The following is an 18622-nucleotide window of genomic DNA, read 5'->3' on the forward strand; positions in this document are numbered from 1 at the left end:
TTTTTTTTTTTTTATTGAGGTAAAATTCATGTACAATAAAATTCAGTTTTATGTGTGTACAATTCAGTGGTTTTAGTGCATTCACAAGGTTGTGCAGCCACCACCACTATCTAATCTCAGGAGATTTTGATCACCCTGGAAAGAAACACCATATCTATTAGCAGTCACTCCCCATTCCCCTACCTCCCTCCTCTTAGTCCTTGGCAACCAGTAATCTACTGTTTATATGGATTTGCCAATTCTGGACATTTCATATAAATGGAATTTATCGGTTGATGAACATTTGAGTTTTTTCTACTTTTTGGCTGTTATAAATAATGCTGCTATGAACATTCATGTACAGAATTTTGTGTGAACATGTTTTTATTTCTCTTGAACATATACTTAGGAATGGAATTGCCGAGTTATAGAGTAGTTCTGTTTAACTGAGAGTTCTTTTGTCATCCTATTTTTAACTCCTCTCAATTTGGAAAGGTCTCAGAGTCCAGTGGACCTTTACTACCATTTTGTTATACCTTAAAGAAATGAGTGAAGAAAAGGATTTTGATATTGACCATTTGATATCACTGCTAGGTAGATACTCTAATCCTTCTGTGTCACCATTAACACACTAAATGATATCAGCCATAAATTGAAGCTTTTACTGAACAATCATCTCTTACCCACTATGTGAAGACCTGGGATTTCAGTGGGTGTTACCATTTCTGTTGTAGATGCAGTGAATCAGCAAGGGTTTGGGTTGTTGTTACTAAGAGAAAACTATAGAGGTCAGTAAAGCACATTAAAGAAATAGTACCCATATAGCCTCTGTTTTCTCACCAAAGTTGAATTTCACGGCTAAGAATTGTGATCTATCGACTGAGTTTGTCCCAAACTCTTTGGAGACTCTTACAAATTCAGTTTCTAAATTCATACTTTATCTTCCAGGGACAACCATATGCCACTTTTTATGGATGTAAACTGCCAAGTAATAATAATAATAACATAATTAAGCACTTAATATGTGTCAGGCACTGTTATGAGTTAATTCTAAATGAATTAGCATGAATTAGGTCCTGTCTTTATCCTCATTTTTTTTTTAAGATTTTATTTATTCATTTGAGACACAGAGAGAGAGAAAGCATGAGCAGGGAGAGAGGCAGAGGGAGAGGGAGAAGCAGGCTCCCCACTGAGCCAGGAGCCCGATGTGGGGCTCAATCCCAGGACCCTGGGATCATGACCTGAGCTGAAGGCAGATGCTTAACCACCTGAGCCACCCAGGCGCCCCTTGAGATTTATTTTTATTGTTACTGTTTTAAGTAGGCGCCACACCCAGCATGGAGCCCAACACAGGGCTTGAACTCACAGCTCTGAGATCAAGACCTGAGCTGAGATCAAGAGTTGGACATTTAGGGTGGCTCAGTCGTTAAGCTAAGCATATGCCTTCGGCTCAGGTCATGATCCCAGGGTCCTGGGATTGAGCCCCGTGTCGGGCTCCCTGCTCAGCGGGAAGCCGCCTGCTCCCTCTCCCACTCCCCCTGCTTGTGTTCCCTCTCTCGCTGTCTCTCTCTCTCTGTCAAATAAGTAAATAAAAATCAGGCACTCCTATCCTCATTTTCACTTTTTTTTTTTTTTAACATTTATTTATTTGAGAGTGGGTGCATGCCCACAAGCAGGGGGAGGGGCATAGGGAAAGAGAGAATCTCAAGCAGACTCCCTGCTGAACGCACAGCCCGACACGGAGCTCCATCCACAACCCTGAGACCATGTGACCTGAGCCAAAACCAAGAGTTGGATGCCCAACTGACTGAACCACCCAAGCGCCCCTGTCCTCATTTTTATTTTTATTTATTTATTTATTTTTAAAGATTTTATTATTTATTTGAGAGAAAGAGACAAAGATAGCCTGAGCGGGGAGGAGAGGGAGAAGTAGACTCCCCACTGAGCGGGGAGCTGGGTGCGGGACTCGATCCCAGGACCCCAGGATCATGACCTGAGCCAAAGCAGACATTTAACCAAATGAGCAACCCAGGCGCCACCCATTCTCATTTTTATATGAAGGAACTAAGGTACAGAGATATTATGAAATTTGCCCAAGGTTACACAGCTAATTAAGTCAGACTTCAAACCCAAGCTGTCTGATCACAAGCGCATACTCTGAACCACTTCCCTGTACTGACTGCCATGCCTCTCAGGTGCTATGCAAATATAAGATATTATTATTTGCTACTGTTAGCTACAGTTAATTAAGGCTTTTGTTTACACAGATAGTCATCAGACTTTTGCTGACTTCTCACAGCCTACCATTAGAATAAATATAAATGTTCTAAGAAGTAGGGAAACGGGAAGAAAATCTTATGTTCCCAGCTGAGAATTGGGGCTCTGCTTATGACCAAGAATTCTATTTGTGCATCATATAATTAACTTTCATTACTGGAGGAATTGGAGAATTTATGTTAATCATAATTGAAGTTATAATACCTCACTGTTGGTTTGGTTATTTAGTTCTTTTCTCTACCCCACTCTCCAATCCTGTTTCCATGGCTAAGAAAATCTATGGTGAAGTTTGTTTATTCAAAGTAATGTTCTCAGACCCCTGGGTGGCTCAGTTGATTATGCATCTTCCTTCAGCTCAAATCATGATTCCAGGGTCCTGGGATCGAGCCTGGGGTTGTCGGGCTCCCTGCTCGCTGGGAAGCCTGCTTCTGCCTCTCCCTCTGCCCCTCCTCCCTACTCTTTTTTTTTTTTAAGATTTTATTTATTTATTTGACAGAGAGAGAGAGAGCAGGAACACAAGCAGGGGGAGTGGGAGAGGGAGAAGCAGGCTTCTGACGGAGCAGGGAGCCCGATGTGGGACTCGGTCCCAGGACCCTGGGATCATGACCTGAGCCAAAGGCAGCCGCTTAACGACTAAGCCACCCAGGCGCCCCCCCTCCTCCCTACTCATGCACGCCCATGCTCTCTCCCTCTCACGCTCAAATAAATAAAATCTTTAAAAAAAAAAATAGTATTTTTAATTTTTGCAACAATTGAGGGGTTCTAGGACATATAGGATCAGTATTGAGTCTCCATTTGGTTCTAGATTTTCTCCCTTACTTTAGGAAGAGAAGTAGGATAGAGTATTGGGTGTTGCTTTGCCTTAAAAAATATCTTTGGGAGGGGCGCCTGGGTGGCTCAGTCAGTTAAGCGTCTGCCTCCGGCTCAGGTCATGATCCCAGGGTTCTGGAATTGAGCCCCACGTCAGGCTCCCTGCTCAGTAGGGAAGTCTGTTCCTCCCTCTTCCTCCACCCCTCCCCCTGCTCATGCTCTCACTCTCTTCTCTCAAATAAATAAATAAAATCTAAATATCTTGAGCAAAACATGTGGAAGATAAATCCTATGTGGTTTTGACAGTTCAGTTGAATCGAATCAAGTTACAAGGAATTAAAAGATAGTGGAGAGATCTGACTGGTTATTCCTTCATTCTACAGTTGGCTCAAATAACAGTGTTGATGGCCATGCAGGAGAAATACCCAAGTGAGAGGATCTCTCATGCCACTTCACCAGGTGAGTAGTCAAAGTTTTCTGACCTTTGCTCTGTTTTTTCATAACAGAAATTTCCTTTAAAGGAAATACTTAGCAAACAAACATTCACTGAAATGCTGGTACTTAAAGAACAAAAATAACATGAGGCTATATTGAATAGAAAAACAGGCCTCTCCAAAAGAACAACTATTTATCTCTGGTCCTCCATGGCTTCCAAGAAGACCACATGATTGATTGGGAGGGGAGGACACATGAAGGAACAGAATGACTTTGGAACATAGTTTCATTTGAAATCAGAAAAACACAGCATAAATTACTGTGTTCTGTGTTGTCTTTGTAGTCCTGTGGGTGGGTCAGTCATCTGCTAGCCCACAAAGATTGGAATTCTTCTTCGATGCCAAGTCTCAGTTATGTTGTCACTGGAGACTCGGGAATTTATCTTTAGAATGGATTGACAAGATTTTGAAAGCTCAGTAGATATACTAAGTGGATATATTAAGTATATCTGTTAAACATATATAAATATATATATAAAACATATATTTAATAGATAATTAAGTAGATATGGTATATTTAAATAGAAAGTAGGATAGAAAAATAGCTTTTTGAATCCTGGGGTACTTATGAAGAGAGGGTTACATTTTTTCAACTAAGGATATACTTTATTTAACTTTAAAATACTACAGTGCTTTACAGCAGACATTTATTAGATATTTGTTATATTCTCCTAGGAATGCTGCCTTGCATAGATTAAGCATTTTGAAAAACGTTTGTTGAATCAGTTCAGGATTCCTTCAGCAAATATTTATTGAACATCTACTATATGCCATACACTGTTTTAGGGCTGGACTGTATAATTTCTTATGACAATTATGTTGTAACACACAAATTTGGGAGATGTAGCAATTTCTAACAAAACTCACTGCTTTTCTGGGGCGCCTGGGTGGCTCAGTCGGTTAAGCATCTGCCTTCAGCTCAGGTCATGGTCCCAGGGTCCTGGGATCAAGTCCCACATCGGGCTCCCTGCTCAGCGGGACACCTGCTTCTCCCTCTCCCTCTTCCTGCTGCTCCCCCTGCTTGTGGTCTCTCTCCCTCTGTCAAGTAAATAAATAAAATCTTAAAACAAAAACCTCACTGCTTTTCTGATGGCTTTGTCTTCAGTAGTCTCTCATTCAATTAATAATGGTCTTAATATTTTGGTAAAGATATTGGTGATAGGACATGTAACACAACACAAAAAAATTTCAGCTTTCAAACTTGAATTTTGAAATAAGCATAAGCCTCTATACTTATACCAAAATACATTTTTTAAATGATCTCTGGGGCGCCTGGGTGGCTCAGTCAGTTAAGTATCTGCCTTCGGCTCAGGTCGTGATCCTGGAGTCCTGGGATCAAGTACCTCATTGGGCTTCTTGCTCAGCAGGGAGTTTACTTCTCCCTCTACCCCTCCTCCCTGCTTGTGATGTCTCTCTCTCTCTCAAATAAATAAATAAAATTTAAAAAAAAAAGTGATCTCTACACCCAGTATGGGACTTGAACTCACGGCCCCAAGATCAAGAGTTGGATGCTCTACCGACTTAGCCAGCCAGACACCCCCCAAAATGCATTTTTATTTTAGCAAATATCTCTTCAGAATTGATGTGTGGAGTGAGCAGATAGAAAAGTGGTACTGGTAAAGAATGGAAGATTAGTAGTAGTAACAAGAAGAGGCCAGGAAGATTGTAGTAGAGGCCCTCAATCGATTTTCATTATTTCAAAAGGCCTGGAAATTTGTCTACTGACTAGAGAGATAACACCATATAGACTTACCAAGAAGTCAAATTTCTTTCTTTCTAGCTAGAATTATACTTAGTACAGATAGTAACACCAGCTAATCTTATGCTAATCAGAAGCTCTGATTCTTGGGTATGTCTTCTGTGAAAGATTATTATAGATTACTGCATGTATATAGATTCTTTCACATCAGGCAGTCCACTGTGACCCCAAGAATAAGTCCTTGGGGAAAGTTAGAGTGCCTTCAGTAGAAAGCAGAGGGTAGCAAAATTAGAAGAAAGTGAGTTAAAAAGATGGGAGAAGCACTAAAATTGGAAGAAGAGAATAAGGTGATTTGTGTTCAAATATCATTTGCTTCCAACTAAATCAGAGTCTGTAGAACCTTGTTTTCTGATTTCAGCTAAAACTCTGACATTTTAAATGGATAAGTAGCTATCATAACGTTTTTGTCTATTTGTTTACATGGATCATCAGATTCAGTTTAGAAAAATTGTAGTGTTTTTTTAACAGTAAATACTAGTAAATCAAGTATTTATTAAACACTTGCTACCTACTGGCCCTCAAGTAGCAAGCTAATAACGTTAAATAAATCTCCTCAGTCTTGTTTTGTCTTACCTACTCAGAAATTTTAGTGGTTTCTGTGCATTGCACTCAAAATAGTCTTAAACTCTTCAGATTGACTTTTAAGACTTATCTTGTTCTGGATTCACCCTGTCCACAGGGTACCCCAGTTCAGTCAAGCAGTGATTTTCTTTCCGTTTCGTTTTTCTTTTCTTTCTTTCTTTCTTTCTTTTATTTGAGAGAGAGCCTGCATGCACATGAGTGGGGGGCAGGGCAGAGGGAGAGAAGCACACTCCTTGCTGAACACAGAGTCCAATGCAGGGCTCGATCCCAGGACCCCTAGATCATGACTTGACTTGAAGTCAGACGCTTAACTGACTGAGCCACCTAGGCGCCCCCATGCAGTGGTTTTCAACAAGAGATTGACTGCCTGTTACCCTAGGGAGCATTTGGAAACATATGGGGTATTTTCATGTTTCACAGGGATGGTGGGATAGGGTTAGGGCTGCTACTGGCATTTAATAGGGACCAGGGATGCTAAACCATCCTGACATGTATAGACTACACATTGAAGAATTGTCATGCCTTGTATGCCAAAAGCACCTATTGAGAAATCCTGTAAGAGGAAAGAATGTGGATATTATAATCAGAACAACCTGGGTTCAAATCTCAGCTCTATCCCCTGTAAAATAGGGGTGACGATACTATTCAGTAAGTAAGTAGATGAGATCATGTTGGTAAAGTGTTATGGCTTCTAGGTTTCAAAAAATGGTAGCTACTATTGAGTGGTATTGTTTTCTCTCCTAGTATTCCTGCGTTCTTGGTAAGTCTTATTTCTGTCTGTGAACATTCTCACCTCTCATGCTATTTCCATTTAAAATTAACTAACTCAGAGAAGCTGAAATAGGCATAGGAGAGAGAGTGATTCTATTTTTTATAGGTTTAAGTGCTTTATTTAAACAGTCTTATGGGGTTACATCAACTGGTTCACACTAAAGATGGGAAATGCCACTTATTTCAGGTTCCAGTGGAATTCAAAAGGGTAGTTCCCTGGGGACTGAATGGCAGACCCCAGTTATATCAGAGGCTTTTCGGAGTCGATTCAGCCGCTGCTCAAGTGTAGCTGACAGTGGGGACACGGCCCTTGGCACATCATGCTCAGACATTGCAGAGGGTAAGTTTGGATTAATGTTTTGATTACTAATATGTGTTGTCATTTTCAGATTGTGTTCCAGGTGTATTGTCATTTCCAGAATATTCATAACTCAGTCCTTTCAGCCAAGGAGTTTGCTTGATTTTTTTTACTCCGTGTTTCTTACATCTGGCCCTTTCCTTTCAGTTTTTACTGTTTGTCTTCTCTTTTTTTTTTTTTTTAAGATTTTATTTATTTATTTGACAGAGAGAGACACAGCAAGAGAGGGAACACAAGCAGGGGGAGTGGGAGAGGGAGAAGCAGGCTTTCCGCTGAGCAGGGAGCCCGATGCGGGGCTCGATCCCAGGACCCTGGGATCATGACCTAGCCGAAGGCAGACGCCCAACGACTGAGCCACCAGGCGCCCCTGTTTGTCCTGTCTTAAATAACTTTTTAATAGGTTTCTTGTCCTCAAATCTTTCCCTCTACTGCCAGGTTAATCTTTCTAAAAGCCTGGTTTCATAGTTTCCCTTTCCTGTAAATCCTTGACTGCTTCTTTTTTTTTTTTTTTAAGATTTTATTTATTTATTTATTAGAGAGTGAGTGAGAGAGAAACAGCATGAGAGAGGAGAGGGTCAGAGGGAGAAGCAGGCTCCCCGCTGAGCCGGGAGCCCGACGCGGGACTCGATCCCAGGACCCTGGGATCATGACCCGAGCCGAAGGCAGTCGCTCAGCCAACTGAGCCACCCAGGCGCCCTCCTTGACTGCTTCTGATACTTGGAGGATAAAGTTCAGAGGCCTTAGTTCTGTGATCTGGCTCTATCCCACCCATTCAGACCACCCATTCAGACATTTCTTACTGTTACAAAGTGTGGTGTTTCACTGCAATGAAAAAGCACAGAACTTTTGTTGTTGTTGTTGTTTTGGATAGCTGAGCTCTTCTTTAATCTAGGCCCGTTTGTGCTGTTTCCACCTCTCTTGCCCTTCCCAGCTATGCTGATCTTATTTTTCAAAATCTAGTGAAGTGTCTGACAAGACTTTTCCCATCCCTTCTACCCATTACTGATCTCCCTCTCTGCAATCTTTTTTTTTTTTTTAATTTTTAAAAAATTTTTATTTGTTTATTTGAGAGAGAGAGAGCACGAGAAGGGGTAGGGTCAGTGGGAGCAGACTCCCTGCTGAACAGGGAGCCCAATGTGGGATTCGATCCTGGGACTCCGGGATCGTGACCTGAGCTGAAGACAGTTGCTTAACCAACTGAGCCACCCAGGTGCCTTGCAATCTTTTTTTTTAAAATAAGATTTCATTTATTAATTTGAGAGGGAGAGGGGGAGAGAGAGAGAGAACAAGAGCAGGGGGAGGAAGAAGCAGACTCCCTTCTGAGCAGGGAGCCTGATGCAGGGCTAGATCCCAGGACCCTGGGATCATGACCTGAGCTGAAGGCAGACGCTCAACCTACTGAGCCACCCAGGCACCCCTCCCTCTCTGCAATCTTGTATCTTTATTATGTCTGCCATTTTGGGGGCACTTAAATTAAGTAATAACTGCTAGACAGTGCTTTACAAGAGTATTTTCTCTTTTTTTAGATTTTATTTATTTAAGTAATCTCTACACCCAGTGTGGGGTTTGAACTCATGAGCCTGAGATCAAGAGTCCCATGCTCTACTGACTGAGCCAGCCAAGCACCACAAGAGTATTTTATTTTTTCATTTAGATAGTGATTTCCTAGAGAGCAGAGGACCTGATGATAATAATTAATAACTATTTATTAAATACTTTGTGATAGATACTATGCTAAATTTTTTCTACATTTTTTCATTAACATCTTTAGGAACTCTATGAAATATTTCCATTTTACAGCTGAGAAAGCTGAATTTTTTTCTTTTTTTTTTTTTAAGATTTATTTATTTGAGAGAAAGAGCATGAGTGGGAAGAGGGGCAGAGGGAGAGAATCTTCAAGCAGACTCCCTGCTGAGTGCAGAGCCCTGCAGAGGGCTCGATCCCACAACCCATGAGATCATGACCTGAGCCAAAACCAAGCGTTGGATGCTCAGCCAACTGAGCCACCCAGGCACCCTGAGAAAGCTGAGTTTCAGAGGATTAGATGACTTGATTAAAGTCACAAAACTAGTCACTTTAGTACTTTATCAGATGTCACACCCACTAGGATGGCTATAATCAAAAAGATATTAACAAGTTGGTGAGAATGTAAAGAAATTGGAGCCTCTATACATTACTGGTGGGAGTGTAAAATGTTGCAGCTGCTTTGGAAAGCAGTTTGGCAAATCTTCAAAACGGTAAACATGGAGTTACCCTATGACTCAACAGTTCTACTCCTACCTATATACTCAAGAGAAATGAAAGCATATGTCCACATGTAAACTTGTTATTCATAGCAGCATTATTCATAGTAGCCAAAAAATGGAAACAACCCAGATGTTTATCAGCTGATGAATGGATGAGTCAAATGTAGTATATCCATATAATAGAATATTGTTCCACAATAAGAAGAAATGAAGTACTAATACATGTTACAGAAATGGTTGAACTTTTAAAACATTTATGCTAAGTAAAGCCAGACGCAAAAGGCCACATACTGTATGATTCCATTTATATGAAATGTCCAAAATAGGCAAATCTAGAGAAACAGAAAATAAGTGGTTGTCCAAGGCTAGGGAAGTTAGGGTAAATGGAATGTGACTGCTAAAGGATAAGAGGTTTCTTTTTGGGCTGGTAAAATATTCTATAATTGATTGTAGTGATGGTTACACAATAGTGAATATACTAAAAACCATTGAATTGTACACTTCAGGTGGGTGAATTGAATATTATGTGAATTATATTTCAGTAAAGCTGTTTTTTTAAGAAAAGGATAGAAATCTTTGAAAGTAGAAATGAAAAAAAAAAAAAAAAAACCCAAGCAGATATCTACCAGTACTGACTCGTAGACACCTGACATTTAATTTTAATAGTTTGATAGCTGTGTGTATGTGGGCATGGTGCTCATAAATGTTGAGTAGAACTGAATCATAGATTTTGTTGTAGACAGGACTTTGAAAATCATTTAATCCAGTTCCTTTTTGCTGGTGAGTAACAAAAATTCCCTGAGGGGTTAAGTAACTTGCCTAATGTCACATAACTAGTCAGGTTCAGGTCTCCCGGCTGTAGTATTTTTTCTATTACTTGTGTAATCAAGTGTTACTGTCAGTTTAGTTACTTGTTAAGGTTTTGTCTACATGTGCAGTCATGGGACCTTTTTCATTTTGACTAAATAATAGATCTTTTAAAAATCAAACAATGGTCTAGATTTCCCCCCTGTTGAATTGAGTGGCTCTATTTAATTCAGTCACATTGTTACACAGATTGTGTGCGTTTTATTTCTTTGGGGGGGGATATATTTCTTGTGTAGTGCATTCTTTTTAAATTGTAGTAGCCTTGATATGCAGTGCTTGTTGTTTTGGGTTGTTTTTTTTTAAAGGATCCAAGGTGGGGTGCCTGGGTAGCTCAGTCAGTTAAGAGTCCAACTCTTGATTTCAGCCCAGGTCATGATCTCAGGGTGAGATCATGTGAGATTGTGAGATTGAGCCCTTCACCGGACTCCGCACTCAGTGCACTCTGCTTGAGATTCTCTCCTCCTCTACCCCTCCCCCCGCTTGCACACGTACACACTCTAAATAAATAAATAAATAAATAAATAAATAAATAAATCTTTTTAAAAATTAAATAAAGGATCCAAGCTGGCTTCTCTGCCATGTTTGTTATGTACAATGGTCTTTAATCCTTGCTCATTTTGTTCATCTAGCTTGGTTTTATTTGGAGCCCAGTTGACAAGAACCCTTACGCCTGGTATAAAATATAGTTCATTTTTGCATCTTTTTTTTCATTGTTGCATCTTTAAAGTGAACAGGCTTGCTTTTGATTCCACCCTTCATTAAAATGTTTTACCTTGACGACTCTCAAGGGATGGGGTAGAGGTGGATACTGGAGAGCTTGGAAGGTTTTCAGCTTTTTGCTTAAGACTGCAGTAGTTACTGGCTTAGTTCAGACTACCTTACTTTCATAAACCAGTAAGAGATATAGACAGAAATGATCAAGATTTAGCAATAGCTAAATATTTATTATTTATAATATCTATTAGCAATAGCTAAATCTACCCCTCACCAAGAAAGTAGAGTTGTTAGAAAGAATTAGGGAGCGGGGCAGAGGGTATGGTTGAGGAGGAGAGATTTAGAAATATGAATATCCTTAAAGTGCCAAAACCCCAATGATTCTGAGAACTGTAGACTTCTCTAAAAATCACATATCCCATACACTAAATTTTGAAAGTCTTTGAAAATTGTAGAAGGTTAGTGACCCTTTTGAAAATGAGTATTGCTATTTCGCTTCAAAATGTTTCAAAATACAAATCAGACTTAAGGTGTAACTTGACATTTCATAGCAGTTTGTCAGAATTGCCAGTTTCCTTACTATAAATAGATAAACCTAATAGGTAAGTGACATGCTGACAAAGATTTTACTTTATTCTTTTATCGGTGGATGGACCACACTCCTAGAAAATTAGGAAAAACAAATTCTCCTGGGTCATTTGGTACATTTCCAGGCTTTGGTTTTGGCATTACTACTTTGGTTATGGGCTCAAAACTCAGAATTTGATGAGTCTTGAGAGTGGGTGGTGCTGTAGGTGGAGAATGGAAGGAGGCGTTACAAAGTTCAGCGTAATAGCAGCCCCTCATATGCCATAACCTCACTGTCTTCTGTGCCATAATTATACTTTGAGAGCAGAGATCCTTGGTAAGAGTGGATACTATGGTGCCATTACAGAGGATTTCAAGTAGGGAGCTTACTATTCTTGGAAGTTTTCATCACCACAGTCTACCTTAGCCTGTTGATTATTCCTATGTATAAGTTATGGGACATCAAAAACTGTGTCCTTCGCCTCTGAAATGTTCTTTCTTGGTTCTTAGAGGTGGATACATTTATCAGAAATTACTGTTGTTTTGTTTTGGTATGGCCTTTTATATATATATCCCCAAGATCATCTAAGTATAGGAAATTAGATACTTTGTCTTATCCCATACATTATAAGGGATAATTTGACGTGTCCATGGTTTTCGTTTTTTTTGGGGGGGGGGTGTTTCTGGGTTTTTTTGTGTTTTTTTTTTAAGTTTTTTTACTTATTAGAGCGTGCATGTGGGCGGGAAAGGGAGAGAGAATCTGAGGTAGACTCTGTGCTGAGCGCAGAGCCTGATGCGGGGCTTGATCCCGTAGCCATGAGATCATGACCTGAGCCGAAACCAAGAGTCGGACACTTAACCGACTATGCCACCCAGGCGCCCCCCTTTTTATTTTGTTTTAAGATTTTATTTATTCATTTATTTTAGAGACAGTGGGGGAAGAGAGGGACAGAAGGAGAAGGAGAGACTCTCAAGCCGACTCTGCTCTGAGCATGGAGTCCGATGTGGGGCTCAGTCTCACAACCCTGAGATCATGACCTGAGCCAAAATCAAGAGTTGACACTCAACCGACTGAGCCACCCAGGTGCCCTGTGTCCATGTTTTTAAAGAGCTGCTTACAAACCCATATGAGAAGATGGTAGCTGAGGGGCGCCTGGGTGGCTCAGTTGGTTAAGCGACTGCCTTCGGCTCAGGTCATGATCTTGAGTCCCTGGATCGAGTCCCGCATCGGGCTCCCTGCTTGGCAGGGAGCCTGCTTCTCCCTCTGACCCTCCCCCCTCTCATGTGCTCTCTCTCTCTCTCATTCTGTCTCAAAAAAAAAAAAAAAAATCTTAAAAAAAAAAGAAGATGGTAGCTGATCTGTGGTAATTATGGGAAAGGTTATAGTATCTGTCCTCATTAGCTGAGTGTTCTGTGTTGGTTGATGGAAAGAAAAAAGAAATGAATTAAATTGGTAGTCCATTCTTCTCCATGGTAGATGTGCTTAGTTTGGAAAGAGTACTGGACGTAGTTGAAAAGGGAAGATATTTATATTCCTTGTCCCGTTACTCAGTTTTCTCTCTGCTGAAGGTAACAGGTGTGTTTCCTCACATTCCTGTCTTGTTGTTTGCTTGCAGCCCACTGCCTTGGCACATTAATTCTGTGACCCTATAGTCTTTTTCAGGGCAGCGCTTGAAAGTTGGAAATAATATAGAAATGTGTACCTTCTGTAGCAGGTCTAATCAGAGAGTTGTCTCCCAAAACCAGGCAAGAGCTAAAGGAAGCATAAATCCAGTGTGAACGAAAAGTGAAAAGTCACAGTTGGATATAAACAAGGGGGAAGTGAAAGGCAAAATATAAAACAGAGGATTTCAGTGTGTACCCACTTGAGAGTGCTCACTGTGCTGGAGTGAAACCTGAGAGTTACTAAGAATAACTTCACATATCCAGGCAGTCAGGTCTGGTGTGTGGGAGAGAGAATAGAATCCTGATTCAGATGCTGTACTCCCTGTCCTGGATACAGAGCAGCACTATCCACTTTGCCTATTCTTCGTATAGTTTAGATTCACTGCTTACCTCCACTGGGAAGCTTTTGGAGGTCACAGAGGATTCTGGCAGCCCTTGGAAAGGATATTTTTATTAGATTGGATTATAACTTGAGAGTTGCCCAGCTCCCAGAAGAGTAGGACCTAATCCATTTCCCTTAAGTAAGTGGGTTTTTTTGTTTTTTTTTTTTAAGTTTGTTTTTTCAGCTTTGTTTGTTGACTGGCAAGATTTTTTTCAAATAAAAAGGACAGGGTGTAAGTTAAAAGTAAAGCTAAATGTTGCCTTTTGCTGGTTTACCTTGCGGATGGCATTTAAGATCCTAGAATACACGTAACTTCTCAGTTAGGTTGCCTTTCTGCCTGATACTTGTGATGATAGTGTCTATTCTGCCTGGTCTCAGGACAGGCAGAGAAGATCTGGCATAGCAGCCAAACTCAAGAAAGCCTGCTGCTTCAGTTTTGACTTACGGAAGACTATTCTCTTTACAGATTTTTGTAGCTCAAGTAGCAGCCCTTCTTTCCAGCCCATCAAAAGCCACATAACCATTCCAACAGCCCATGTGATACCTTCTACTTTGGGGACCTCTCCTGCCAAGCCAAATTCTATACCTGCTGGACTCTCTTCCTCCAAACTCCCTTTGTCAGGGCTGGCTGAAGGTGTGGGGATGACAAGAAATGGAGACCTAGGTGCAATGAAACGTTCTACAGGCCTGTCTAGAGATTTCATGTATCTTTGTGGTGCTACTGGAGAAAATGGAATTGAGCAGTCCTGGTTTCCAGCAGTGGGCCATGAAAGAGAAGAAGAGGTGAGGAAGTTTGATATTCCCAGTATGGAGTCTACCCTTAATCAGTCGGCAATGATGGAGACACTTTATTCAGATCCTCACTACCAAGTCCACTTTCACAACCCAAGAGCTGACACAAGCAAGGAGTTATACAAAGTGTTGCCTGAGACCAAGAAGGCACCGGGCAGTGGGGTGGTATGTGAGCGGAATGGACCTCACCCTAATAGCAGTGGAGTGCTCCCTTTGGGACTCCAGCCTGCTCCTGGCTTCTCCAAGCCTCTACCCTCTCAGGTATGGCAGCCGAACCCTGACCCTTGGCACCCCCGTGAGCGATCTTGCGAGCTCAGCACTTGTCGTCAGCATCTGGAGTTGATCCGTTTACAGATGGAACAAATGCAGGTAGGGGCCCTTCTTTCCTTGGATTTGGTGGGTTCTTTGCAGATCTTAGAACTATATAGGTTTTGTCCTGTAAGTTTTGGCTCTAAAGAAAACATTTGTAAGAAAGATGTAAGATGTTTATAGATGGAAAATGAAAGCTTGTGAATACCATTGAATGTGGTGGTCGTCTAATTAAACACCAAATAGGTCCTCCAGAGTAGAGGGTTACAACAGAAGACCCCAAAAGGTGTGACACTAACACTAATTGTGTACTTATGTACCAGTCACTAGGCTAGGTACTTTCACATACAGAATCTTAATTTAATCCTTGTAGCACTTTGATGAGGTAAATGTAGAAATTTACCAGGTTCTTAGAATAAGTAATCTGTCCAGGGTCACAAAGCTGGTAAGTAGCAGAGCTAGGGTTTAAAAACTATCTCTAAACCCCTGTGTTTCTTCCATTATACCAATTTTTGTGTTAAAAAAAAAAATGCCTTGTGCTGCTTAAGGAAGGAAAAAAGCAAGACATACTCTCCTTTCCTGGTTGGTGAGGACATCTTAGCTCCTGGTTTGCCTCTCTTGCCAGATAATGAAAGATAAGTGACCTTTTCTTAGAAACTAGAGCCTTTATGAGCAGGGAGTGTCCAGTTGGCAGAAATCTCCCTGGCAGGTTCTTTCCAGTCATGCATCAGAGCTAAAATTATTTCATAAACACTGGGCCTCCTCAGGCTGAGCCAAAGTGAGCCTTGACTAGAGACCCAGCTGGGTACTGCTCAGGTGTTTTCAGGTGCCTGTGGGTCAAGATCAAGCCCCTCTGGGCCTCCTTGTCTTCCAGCTTCAGAATGGAGCCATCTGCCACCATCCCGCTGCATTTGCTCCATCACTGCCCCCATTAGAACCAGCACAGTGGATCAGCATCTTAAACAGTAATGAACACCTTCTGAAGGAAAAGGAGCTCCTCATTGACAAGTAAGAGGTCAAGGGGTGCCCTAGGACCAATATCTGCTCTCCCAGCCCCCACTGAGGGCACCTAATGAGGTCTCTCCAAGGGTAGCACATCCCTCTCTGTTTGAATCCATGCCTTGCCTCATGGTAGAGCTAGGTTGATAAGCAACCTAGTCCTATATCTGACTAATGGGACGGGCCAATTGTGTATCCTCTGCAGGGACTCTGGGAGTGCCTAAAGTGGACATCCAGTTCTTTGTAGCTGATCTTTCCTCATTTCCCCCAAGTCAGCTTTCTTATTTGCTCTTCCTCCTTCAGCAAAACAGTATTATCCAGATGCAAGGCCTTTGCTTTACATAGTATGAATTGTACTCATGTTGCAAGTGGGTTAGTGTCAGGACCTGGACCTCATTCTACTGGCTTTTGCAGGCAGAGGAAACACATCTCTCAGCTGGAGCAGAAAGTACGGGAAAGTGAACTGCAAGTCCACAGTGCCCTTTTGGGCCGCGCTGCCCCCTTTGGGGATGTCTGCTTGCTGAGGCTGCAGGTAAGCATTGGCAGCCAGAATGACATTCTGGTTGTCATAACTCAGTGTCTTCCCTTTGCTTGGTACTGCTAGGTATCCAGGAGATAGAAAAAGGATCAAGTGATATAAGGTGTTCTTGCCCTTAATGGGTAGGCATCCTAATTATAATGCATCCCTTGTTCTGCTTTTGTGGGGGCAGAGAAGGCTCGGGGGTAGAATTAGGTATGCCTTGGTGTCAGGACATACTTGGGAGAAAATGAAGGCAGATCAAGGTACATAGTAAGGTTCTAGAGTTGGGTGATGTTCTGAGAAGTCTTTTTTTTTTTTTTTTTTTTTTAAGATTTTATTTATTTGAGAGAGAGAATGAGAGAGAGCACATGAGAGGGGGGAGGGTCAGAGGGAGAAGCAGACTCCCCGCTGAGCAGGGAGCCCGATGCAGGACTCAATCCTGGGACTCCAGGATCATGACCTGAGCCGAAGGCAGTCGCTTAACCAACTGAGCCACCCAGGCGCCCCTGAGAAGTCTTAATCTACCAGCCTTAGCCCAATGGAGGGAGAGGCAGAGGTAATGGGATTTAGAGCCATGCTCATTTTTTTATTTTTCCATGTCTAGGAGCAACTAAAGGAAGCCATGCTTTCACTGAGGGCAGTGGCTCCTAAAAAAGCCTGCTCTGTTCACTTCTTCTGCAATATGGGCTTTTGAGTGATGGGTATTAGACAGATTATAGTACTGGCTTTGCCACCTAGTGGGCCTGTTAAGACAGTGTTCTATCTTATAGAATCAGAATGTTAGAGTGAGAAAGGCCCTTACATAAAATCTAGTTCAGTCCTCTAATTTACTGGTGAAAAAATTGAGGCCCAAGAAGGAGGAAGAACTTTTGCCCAAGATCATAGAGAGAATGAGTAGAGGAGAAAATTTGATTGTGCTTCAGAATCACCTGAAGGGCTTGTTAAAACACAGATTATTGAGCCCCATCCTCAGAGTTTTCTTTTTTAGTGTGCTGGGAGTTGGGCTCAAGAATTTTTCTTTCTTTCTTTTTTTTTTTAAAGATTTTATTTATTTATTTGACAGAGAGAGAGACAGTGAGAGAGGGAACACAAGCAGGGGGAGTGGGAGAGGGAGAAGCAGGCTTCCCCGCGGAGCAGGGAGCCCGCTGCGGGGCTCGATCCCAGGACCCTGGGAACATGACCTGAGCCGAAGGCAGACGCTTAACGACTGAGCCACCCAGGCGCCCCAAGAATTTTTCTTTCTTTTTTTTTTTTAAAGATTTTATCTATTTATTTGAGAGAGCGAGAATGAGAGAGTACATGAGAGGGGGGAGGGTCAGAGGGAGAAGCAGGCTCCTCGCTGAGCAGGGAGCCCGATGCGGGACTCGATCCCGGGACTCCAGGATCATGACCTGAGCCGAAGGCAGTTGCTTAACCAACTGAGCCACCCAGGCGCCCAAGAATTTTTATTTCTGACAAATCCCCAGGTGATGCTGAAGATGTTAGTCCTAGGACCACGCTGTGAGAAGCACTGCTTGAAGAAATTCTTAGAGAAGGATGATATTTGACCACAAAGTAGACCGAGGATAACTAAAGTACATGGGGCCATAAGGGTGAGGAACGGTTATGTATTGAGAATCTTTATGCAGGAATTGCAGCGAGAGAACACTTTCTTACGTGCGCAGTTTGCACAGAAGACAGAAGCCCTGAGCAAAGAAAAGATCGAGCTTGAAAAGAAACTCTCTGCTTCAGAAGTTGAAATCCAGCTCATCAGAGAATCACTCAAAGTGGCGTTGCAGAAGCACTCAGAGGAGGGGAAGAAACAGGAAGAAAGGGTGAGCTAAGGAGTTGGTAGCTTTCAAATTCACAAAGGAGTTGGCAGTCAGCCTTCTCCTGCCGAACCCTAAGCTGTTTCTGGCCCCCGTTCTTGGAACTAGACGGAACCAGTTGGGTGAGATCCTGCATTGACTTCTCGTGCAGGACTGGTCTGCTAGAAATGGCACCCCTCCTTTTGCTTCATCTCCACAAAACTGCCACAGACAGAACGTCCCTCACTGCCCCAGGTTGTGATGGGCTTCCAACTGACCTGGGTAGAAAACCAGCCTGGGCAGTCATACTGGATGGTACTCTTGCAAGATGTTTAAACATCTATGGTAAATTTACATCATTCAGCCTAGTTTTTCCTTATTCTACCTAAAAATTAGAAAAGAATTCTGTGTGTGCAGCCAGTTTGGGAATTTTTACATTTTTACCTTAGAATTGCCTTAGGGTAAGATTGGTCATCGTAGAAGGAGCTGATTTAAAATCTTTTGCTTCTGTTTCACAGCTTCCTCCAATGCAGATGTTCTTGGGGGACCAGTTAGTAATGTTTAGTTCTGGACCACTTGCATCAAAATCAACCAGAGCAGTGCTTCTTAAACTTTAATGTGCTTAAGAATCACTGGGTCATCTTGTTTAAAATTCAGATCCAGGGGCACCTGGCTGGCTCAGTCTCGGTGGAGCGTGTGACTCTTGATCTCGGGGTTGTGAGTTTGAGCCCCACGTTTGGTGTA

At 42.0% G+C, this 18622-nt stretch overlaps 1 protein-coding gene across 5 annotated transcripts in view; it reads left to right on the forward strand.

Annotated features, from left to right (window-relative positions):
* Positions 1 to 3427: 3427 nt before the first annotated feature.
* Positions 3428 to 18622, forward strand: part of CEP85 (centrosomal protein 85) — a 26726-nt gene continuing 11531 nt past the window's right edge. The window contains exons 1-7 of one of the 5 annotated variants that reach the window (XM_081817795.1): positions 3428 to 3525; positions 6860 to 7012; positions 13938 to 14254; positions 14525 to 14632; positions 15447 to 15580; positions 15986 to 16103; positions 17720 to 17905. In XM_081817795.1, coding sequence (XP_081673921.1) covers positions 3471 to 3525; positions 6860 to 7012; positions 13938 to 14254; positions 14525 to 14632; positions 15447 to 15580; positions 15986 to 16103; positions 17720 to 17905 — 1071 coding nt within the window. In that variant the 5' untranslated portion in view covers positions 3428 to 3470. Of the gene's footprint in view, positions 3526 to 6859; positions 7013 to 13370; positions 13611 to 13937; positions 14633 to 15446; positions 15581 to 15985; positions 16104 to 17719; positions 17906 to 18622 lie in introns of those variants that run through there. The other 4 variants (XM_081817792.1, XM_081817794.1, XM_081817793.1 and 1 more) reach the window with 4 other exon arrangements.

Source organism: Leptonychotes weddellii, chromosome 4 (genome assembly GCF_054177405.1).
Source record: "Leptonychotes weddellii isolate Sample4059 chromosome 4, ASM5417740v2, whole genome shotgun sequence".
In the NCBI taxonomy this organism is placed as follows: Eukaryota; Metazoa; Chordata; class Mammalia; order Carnivora; family Phocidae; genus Leptonychotes; species Leptonychotes weddellii.